At 33.6% G+C, this 7822-nt stretch overlaps 1 protein-coding gene across 1 annotated transcript in view; it reads left to right on the forward strand.

The window, feature by feature from the left end:
* The window catches only part of Slc4a10 (solute carrier family 4 member 10), a gene marked incomplete in the record, with an annotated part of 363623 nt that overhangs the window by 269706 nt on the left and 86095 nt on the right, over positions 1-7822 (forward strand). The window contains 2 exon segments of the mRNA XM_008845753.2: positions 2328-2485; positions 6304-6397. Coding sequence (XP_008843975.1) covers positions 2328-2485; positions 6304-6397 — 252 coding nt within the window.

The raw sequence follows: 7822 nt of genomic DNA on the forward strand, positions 1-7822 counted from the left end.
TTATATAAATATATATTTGTTTGTTGTTTTTTTGTCTGTGTCTCTCTCTCTCTCTCTCTCTCTCTCTCTCTCTCTCTCTCTCTCTCTCTCTCTCTCTCTGTGTGTGTGTGTAGGTCAGAGAACAAAATACAGGAGTCAGTTCTCACCTTACATTATTTGGGTTCTGGGGGATCAAACTCAGGTCTTCAGACTTGGCAGCTAGTGCCTGAGCCATCTCAGTGGCCTCTCTAGATTTTCTTAAAAAAATTATTTCCTCATTTAAATTTTGTCCAATTGTGTAAATATTATGTCATAGTCCTACTGGTAGATAAAACTTAGTTTATTCTTTTAAACTTTGAAAGCTTAGTGAAAATTTATTACATACGTCTCACAGCACTAAGAGTGTTCAGAAGGGTCTCTCAAGTGTAAGAACTAGCATTCAGATTCCTAGCACCCATGCAAATGCCAGGCAGTCCTAGTGACCTGTTTATGATCCCAACACTCAAGAGACAGAGACAGGGATCCCTGGGGACCCTGACTCAATATGTATGCTGGAGAATGATGGAAAAAGACATCTGGTGTCAACCTCTGGCATTCATACATATGTGTACACACAGGCCTGTGCCCCACACATATGTGCTCACACACATGCAAGCATGTACACATGCCACATATACATACATTCAGAAAAATGAAAGAATCATAAAAACATACTATAAGAGAAATATTTTATTCTTTTTCTGGAATCTTTTGCATTATAGTGAAAATGTAAACATTACTAACTTAAAACCTTTTAAATACCACAATAAAAGCATAAATTAGGCTTCCTTATCTATTAATTAAAATTTAGATTCTACAAAAAAAATATTTGGCATATAATACTATGGCAAAGATACATTAAGAACTTACGAATTTGTATTTGAAAGTATATTTGTTAGGCAAAAACTATAGAATTTGTAATATTTGTGAAATATTTCTTATTTGAATTTTCCTTTGTTATGTGATTCTTTAACATAAAATATGATTATACCATTGATGGAATCCTACAGATGGCTATCTTTAATTTTGATATTATTTCTCAGTGCTGGAGATGATAGCCAGAGCTGGCCATGTGCTAGGCAAATGCTCTACTACTGCAGCTATTTAGACAGCTTTTATATTTAATCTTGGTAATGGGATATACCCTGTATGACTGGATTTTATGTTTTTAGCAGCCATAGCCTACGTGAAGGTTAATTTATTATGTACCTTCAAAAAGCTGTACTAATGCCTGTATTTAAGAAACATTTTAGACATAATCACTAGATTATGTAGCTATTGACTTTGTAAGGTATTTATAAGCATTTTATCAATTTAAAATTATTGAAAAAATTTTTAATCCTGCAAAATAATTATGTGACCTAAAAACATCTTTGTCTCATTCATATTAGGCAAAGCTCTGTCCTCTCTCTCTCTTTGCTACTCTCACTTTGATCTCTGGGCCCCTTTTCATTAACATGAGAACATAAAACCAATTAGTAGGGCAAATAAACTCCTATTCCTCTAAAAACAGTTCCATAAAAAGCAATGCAAATGAATTAGAAACAAGAAATAGGCCTTGCACATTTTGCTTTAAAGTTGCTGCTTCGTTTTCATTGAAGCCCCATGCATAAAGATGACAAATATTTTAAAGACTATTTTATGTGCATTTTCAGACTTCACCCTTTGCTCTCAGTATCTTTCTTTTAATGATCAGTTTTCTTTTCTTTTCATTCATTGAAATCACAGACATTCCATACTAGAAACTAAACTATGGATCTGTAATAATTCTAAATGTTAATATTTTTATTATTCTTTTTTCTATTTTGTCATTTATAAATTGTAAAGTAGATAACTTAAACTGAAGAAGTTATTAGACCAAGTGTAAAATGTGAAGAACATAGTGCAATTAGAATAAAGAGAATGTTAGAGTCATATTATGCTCTAAGAATCTATTTCTTTTGAAATGGCCATATGTTGAATATTAATGGAAATGTATAAAATCAATCTATCATAAATATTAAATTTGTGACCTTCTAATTTAATGTGATGAAAATGTGTTTGTTAATTGAACACATGTACTTTTCTAAGTTTTAATATTGCTGATACCAAAACACTTCCTTTTAAAAATATTTATTAGAAAGATGAAGATATTCGACTCACTAATAGCAAATTAAAATTCCTCACAAACAAGGAAAAACTTGAGGTACTTAACTGTGTGCATTGTTTAACCTATATTTGTTGACAGACTACTATCTATAAAGCACTGTTCTAGACAATGAGTGATAATATTCTCCCAATTTTGATTGATCTTATCTACTTGCTCACAGGTTGACCTGCATTTTATGAAAAAGATTCCTCCAGGTGCTGAGGCTTCAAACATCCTGGTGGGAGAATTGGAGTTCTTAGACAGAACTGTAGTTGCCTTTGTCAGGTTGTCTCCAGCTGTCTTACTCCAAGGACTGGCTGAAGTTCCAATCCCAAGCAGGTAAAAACTACCCAAGCTTTTTTATGTTTGTGGAGTCATTTAGTATAAGAAATTGCAAAGTTTAAATATAATTTTCTCTTAGATGTTTGACTAGAAACTAATGTGCCATTCATAAACCTACCATTTCTTCTTTATAAAAGTAGAAGAGTGCTTTAGAAATTATTCTATTTCTTCCTACTCCTTCTTAAACTTCATATTTCATTTTAGGCATACTACTCATCTTCAGATTCCTAGTCTATATAACTTTACATTTTTTGTACAAGAAGTGATTAGTAGCCTTTTCTCCAAGATTACATTAAATTGTATGTTTAAGAAAGAGCATCTTGTATGTGTGTCATTAAACTTAAGAGGATCAGTGTTTCCAAGACTTGGCTTCGTTTGAATGACAGACCTTCAAAGTGTATGGAAATTCCCTACGTAGAGTCACCCTTGCCATGTCAAGTGTTTCATGCTTTAGCCTGGGTATAGCTGGCCTGTCATTCCTGGGGTTTGAAAAATCATTGGTAGTCATATATTGAAACCGTGGTTATATCTGGATCAAAAGAGTAAGTTTACTATATGACAGAATACCTGAAGTCCTGTAGGTTGGCTGTGAAGGGCATGAAAATAGGGGAAGGCGTCAAATGTGATTAATATGTAGTCTATGAAATACAGAAAACTTCAGTAAAACCATAGATTAAAATACAAACTTTCTCTGACACATGTACAATGGAACCTCTATGCTTAAGGCTCATGGAGCATAGTGACACAGGGGTAGAGAGGAATACTAATGCAGCCTTCAGCTATCGTAAATGAAGCTCTCATGCAACAGAGGGCCATGAACACAAAGGGCTACAAATGGCCAAAGCACAGAGAATAAGTCTGCAGACTGTGGGTCTTTGGACTAGACAGAAGTAATACACTCCATCCTTCCATGCTTCAGGGACCATTTAAGAAAAGGAGACAGAAAGACTGTAAGATCTAGGGGAGTTGTTATGACCATATGGAAACAGTCTTACAGGCTCCTGGGATCTTGCTCATATAAATCTACAGCAATGGTGTCAGCGTGCAAAAGACCCATGTAAACTCAAGTAGTAAAAAACTGGGTAAATGGGCAGCAGGCACCAACATTAACCAAAGAGTTTTGGCAGCTGATTTTTGCTGGGTGAGAGAGAGCTGATCTTCTTTTAAGGGAAGAACTCTAGATAGTCTGTCTAGACCTCAGTGAATGAACTTTCACTGAGGGATGTCTGGGTACACTAACTTGACACAGTAGGCCTTAACATAAATGACAATGCATGATATCAGGCAGGGGGCAGCTATGGGAGGGTGTGGATGGGGGAGGGGGTATAAAGATAATTAAGTTGTTTTGTATGAAGTACACAAAAATTCAATTAAAAAATGATTTTAAGGCTGGACATGGTGGTACACTCCTGTAGTCCCAGCACTTGGGAGGCAGAGGCAGGCGGATCTCTATGAATTCAAGGCCAGCCTGGTCTACATAGTGAGTTCCAGGACAGCTGGGGCTACAGGGAGACCCTGTTTCAAAGAGATCAAAAAATTGTCTTAAAAAGACCAAATTTAATTTGATTATTAGATATTGTTTTCTATTTGCTATACATTAAAACTGACAGGTAAGGGTAACAGAAACTGAATTAAATTATCATTTATCCATTTTATAGATAAAAGGCCATTCATGTGGAAAAAAAGAAAATAAAATATAGGATATAGATTCTGCTGTGTTAGGTTCCCTCCAGTGTATCTAGAATGTGTTTCCTTCTCTACTGCTACCATCCAACATGATTCCTATGCACACCTGGTTTTATCCAACTACAGCAAAACCTATCTGTTTAGGGCTCCATTTTACACGTTTGATGCCCTGGCTACTCAAGATGTTTAGACTGTATGACCCCTCTTCCAAACAGAGTGCCTCAGTGAAGTTTATAAGCATGAAAATTACAACATGAAATTATAAACATCTAATTACATAATTAAGGTTGAATATTTCTGTATATAAACTACATCCTATTCAGAGTTTCTGGAAATCTAGAATTCATATTTCAGATGTCAGATTTACTAACTGTAGAGATACTGTAGCAGTTTAAAATTCCCTTTCAGTTCTGTGGAAATTAACATTTCATTGTTCAGAAAAGTGTCTTGTGAAATATGAATAAATGAAGGCTGTTTATGATGAAAGTTCCAAATATCAAAGGAAAGAAAAAATATCCCCAGGAGTAGAGAATAGCCATAATGGGGTTATATACCCTCACTTTGAAAAGTGTCAGATTTAAGTGACCTCCTTCATACTGACTCAGCAAAACTATGTGTAGAGAGAATGGAGAAAAAATTGGAGGCACTGTAGAGCCACTGTGTAGGAAAAGCATTAAAAGACTAGGCTATTTATTTAGGAAAAGTGAAAAATAAAGGATATTGGACAAACAGAATAAAGAAAATCATTTGAGAACTCTAATCATACTTTCTTGGGAAGACAAAAGGACTTTCCATGGTGATAAAGCCAACACATACTAGATATGTCAGAAAATAATCTTTTAGACCACTATAAATAGTGCATGCACTAAAAACTTGGAAGATAGAAAGATATAAATAGGTTACAAATTTTCTTAAAAGTATTATAGTTGATAAAGCACCTGCTACCACATTAAACTATTCTTGTTTTTTATATATACTAGGCATACATGTATACATATACATACATAAATATATAGATATGTATAAGAATTTGACTTGGATTCAGTTATAACTGCTATAAAAATTGTGACAATCTCTAACACCTCTAAGATTGTGTAATACATGCTTCATGTAAAAATGTATGAATTCTAAAGGTTTATGGCTAAACAAATATAGAATTACATTAACTAATACATCTTTTAGAGTCACACATCTTCATACTTAGTATAAACCATTAAATAAACTAACAACACAGAATTATACAGCAAAATATATGGTGTTCTTTTAATTTGCACACTTTCCATGAAACACTGACTCTTTCATAGACAGGACAATTACTAGGTCCTTTAAAGTTAACGCACGTATCGATTTCTTTAAAAGTATCAGATGAGATGAGGAATTTGCTTAACTTTCAGATCAATTTATATGGAGCATTATGGTATGTGTACTATTTTTATCTTCTAGCACTGGAATTGGTGACTTGTTAACTTGATGTTTTCATCAACTTAACTGACCTTTAATTCATAGCAATTTTGTATTTAATGAAAAATTTGCATACATTGGGCTTCAGTAAAATCGTCTCTTTATGGTACTGTATCGCTTCTTCCTCTTATGAGTACTCCGTTTTGTCTGTAAGTGAACTTTCTTGCTTCCTATTTAGATTTAGACAGATTTTCTCTCCTATCATTCTTTTCTAAGGGTTTAAAATCCTTAAACTTCCTAGCCACAATTGCATAAGCTGCACAAATAGTTAAATATATAAACACGGATTAAAAATTACCCTGTATTCCTATTGCTTGAGGATTTTACACAGAAAAGTCAGCTGTAAAACATCCCAAAATTATAATGAACTGTGAAAAATTATGAAAATATTTCACATCAGCCAGACATGGTGGCACATGCTTTTCGTCCCAGCACTTGGGAGGCAGAGGCAGACAGAGGGATCTCTGTGAGTTCAAGGCCAGTGTGGTCTACATAGTGAGTTCCAGGTCAGCAGAGGCTACAGAAAGACCCTGTCTCAAAATGACCAAAAAAAAAGGGGGGGGGATAGTTCACAAATTGTAATTAACTCCTTTGAGATGTGTGATTCTGTTCTACTGAAATTCTTGCTATATTTCTGCCTTTAATGTTTTTTTTTTTTTTAATTACAGATTTTTATTCATTCTTCTGGGACCCCTGGGAAAGGGTCAACAGTACCATGAGATTGGAAGATCGATTGCAACCCTAATGACAGATGAGGTATTTATTGAAATTCTTTATGAATATTTTCTCTAAAATGTGTGTCTAACTTAGGAGTCCTTTTTATGACAGTTTTCTGTGAATCATTTTTTTTTTCTGTATTGACTCCCATTTTCCCAAGCTTTCAATATCAAATTTCTTTGAGAAAATTTTATTCAAAAAGGATAGCTTAGAAACCATGAATAATAATATTTTGAGAACTCATCTGATCAAGAAAATTCTCTTAAAACATTAATTAAATTATATTTAAAATATATTTATATTTTTCACATATTATATAGGCTAGCTCTGTAAAGCATCACTGTTAATGTCATTGAAAATAGTGTTTGGAACAAAAATCATTTTACTGTCTAAATAATAGCTAATGCTTAATCTACACAGGCTACATGACACCAAAAGGCTATACAACCTCTGAAAACTCTGCAATAACCTGAAGTATGTGTAGATGACCTGAATCTTAGGGTCCTTGTTCCATTACTGGGGTGATAGGTGTATTTTAAGGGACTTGTGATCTTCATGGTAAAAGTAAAATATTTATTTGTGAAAAAAATTTTGTAGATATATTTGGATTCTAAAAAGCTTTTATTAGCTTCTCAAAGAGATCTCTTGAAAATGGATAGATCTTAAAAAATAAGAAGACAAAATAATATAACTTTTTCTTTGATTTATAGTCTCCAACACATGAAAATTTGTTCCTGTTGTTAAAAGGATGAGCCGATGTAAAAGATGGGATTGTGCATTATCTGAATATCTAAATAGTGTAGCAAAAACGTAAGACTGAAAGTACTTGAGAATAATGTGAAGAGTTAATGTTGAATATTGCTTTTCCTTGATTTGTGGAATCTGAAAATTTGAACTTGTGTTTATTGTTTGAAATTATAAATGGTATCTGTTCAAATTGCTTATGGTTTTATATGAAAATTATTTCTGTTTACACATAAGAAGCTAAGAGTTTAGAGAACAACCCTAAATTCCATGTTCCAGTAGGAAGCAGTTTTTATAGTTAACAGCATTCACTATTTTGGTTGGTTGAAGCTGGCGATCTGCTAAGTTAATATATTCCAAAAGGTTTTTACCTCTTAGTCACAGAATGTTAAGTGGAAAACAAAGGTGGGCAAGAAGTGGATATTTAGTGGGCTAAAGATGGTCCACGATAAATGGTAAATAGACTCAAGACCTTCAGCATTTGAAACTCTCCACAACCACTGAAGTTCTGATCAGTTGATCAGACTTTGTAGAATGTTCAGTTTTAAGATAAAGTTTTTTCTGGGAACTTTTGTTAACAATTCCCAGGAGAGTAATTATTCATAGGAAAAATTGTACCATGGAACAGGAGTAATCATCTCAAAAAATTAACTTACATACTCAAGCAACAGAAACATGTGTAAAACCAGAATTGAGACAAGGATCGAAGAGATAATATTTTGACTC

The sequence above is a fragment of the Nannospalax galili genome, unplaced genomic scaffold (assembly GCF_000622305.1).
Source record: "Nannospalax galili isolate Female #2095 unplaced genomic scaffold, S.galili_v1.0 scaffold540, whole genome shotgun sequence".
In the NCBI taxonomy this organism is placed as follows: domain Eukaryota; kingdom Metazoa; phylum Chordata; class Mammalia; order Rodentia; family Spalacidae; genus Nannospalax; species Nannospalax galili.